General features: G+C 47.9%; 1 gene segment (V, D, J or C); it reads right to left on the bottom strand.

Annotated features, from left to right (window-relative positions):
* Positions 1-246: 246 nt before the first annotated feature.
* LOC114688945 lies at positions 247-790 on the bottom strand. The segment is given in 2 exon segments: positions 247-617; positions 702-790. Coding segments are annotated over 2 exon segments (417 nt in total).
* Positions 791-1,770: the final 980 nt, after the last annotated feature.

The raw sequence follows: 1,770 nt of genomic DNA, 5'->3' as shown, positions 1-1,770 counted from the left end.
AAACAATTGGATAGCTTAGAGGATGTGTGAGAAAAACAATTTGTTCTAATATGTGCACACATAGAAAGTTGAATAGAATATAACAGCCCAGAGGAGCCTCTAGAGGATATCCTTGGCTTAAAGAGGAGACCACAGGTTCTGACATTAAAACCCATGCTGATTCTGCATAGTGCAGAACTTTCTAGCTTCTGAAGTGACTCATCTTGGTGGTGGTCCTCAGGAGTCCCTGCTGGTCCTCAGTGCCCCCTACTGGTGCTGAGTGGGTCTGTAGGGAGGTTTTTGTGCAGGCTCACACTGGGGTTGCCTCACTGTGTCTCTGGCACAGTAATACATGGCTGTGTCCTCAGTTTGCAGATTGTTCAGTTTTAAGAAAAGTTGGCTCTTGGAGGTGTCCCTACTGATGGTGATTCGGGATTTGAAAGCCGAATTATACTCTGTGGTTCCACTATACCATATTCCTCCCATCCACTCCAGACCCTTTCCTGGAGGCTGTCGGATCCAGCTTAGATCATAGCTGGTTAATGAGAACCCAGAGACAGTGCAGGTGAGGGACAGGGTCTGTGAGGTCTGCACCAGGCCAGGTCCTGACTCCTTCAGCTGCACCTGGGACAGGGCACCTGAGGACAAACAACATCACCATCAGTCATACATCCCATAGATGACATGCCTGGGTCCCTCTCCTGAAACCCTGACCCACTTACAGCTTGGAAAGGTCACCAGGCAGAGGAGCAGCACCAGGACAGCCATGCTCTGCTGGAGGCTCTAGTGAGAAGGAGATGGGGCTTCTCAGCTAGGCCTGGGCTTTCATCCTGAGCCTGAGGGCTGCTTTGCATTGGGGGAGGTTCCTGAGCGGATAAAAGGGAGCGCAGGGCAAGGTTTCCCATTTCCCATCCTGGTGACCTAGAATTGCATTGTGCTTCTTAGAGGAACTGGAAATGGATGCTTAAGGACATTTTTCTTTTATTGTCTGGATTTTGAATCCCTGATAAACACGAAATAGCATGAATCAGACTGTGTTACCTAGCAAGCAAACATGGAAATATTTACTCAAAATCAGTCCATATTCACACAGTGCAGGCAAAACAGGGTACCATGTCCTATAGGCATTTTTACATCTCTATTAATTTCTGAAGTGGCTTTTGGATGGAATTGGGACTCTTAGTGATCAGAAACCCTGCTTAAGGTTTGAGGGAAAGAGAGCTTAGGGGAGCGGAAGATCACAGCTGGATCAAGAACAGATAGGGAGAACAAGGAATAAGAGACCATGATAAATGAAGACCACATGGGAAGAGGAAGAAACAAAGTGCTAGAGAGGTCCACAGAAATCCACAAAGATACCTCCACATTAGACTACTGGCAATGGTCGAGAGAAAGCCTGAACTGACCTATACTGGTGATCAGATGGCCAATCACCCTAACTGTTGTGTTAGAAATCTCATCCAATGACTGAGGGAACCAGATGCAAAGATCTTCAGCCAGGCCCCAGGTGGAGCTCCTGGAGTCCAACTGGCGAGTAAGAGGAGGGATTGTATGAGCGAGAATTGTTGAGACCAAGGTTAGAAAAAGCACAGGCACAAATAGCCAAATGAATGGAAACACATGAACTATGAACCAAAGGCTGAGGGGCCCCCAACTGAATCAGGCACCCTGGATAAGTGAGACAGTTGATTAGCTTGAACTGTTTGGGAGGCAGCCAGGCAGTGGGAGGGGACCTGTCCTTAGTGCATGAACTGGCTGTTTGAAACCTGGAGCTTATTCAGGGACACTTGG

The sequence above is a fragment of the Peromyscus leucopus genome, chromosome 14 (assembly GCF_004664715.2).
Source record: "Peromyscus leucopus breed LL Stock chromosome 14, UCI_PerLeu_2.1, whole genome shotgun sequence".
NCBI lineage: Eukaryota > Metazoa > Chordata > Mammalia > Rodentia > Cricetidae > Peromyscus > Peromyscus leucopus.
This window is presented reverse-complemented; position numbering and strand designations above follow the sequence as displayed.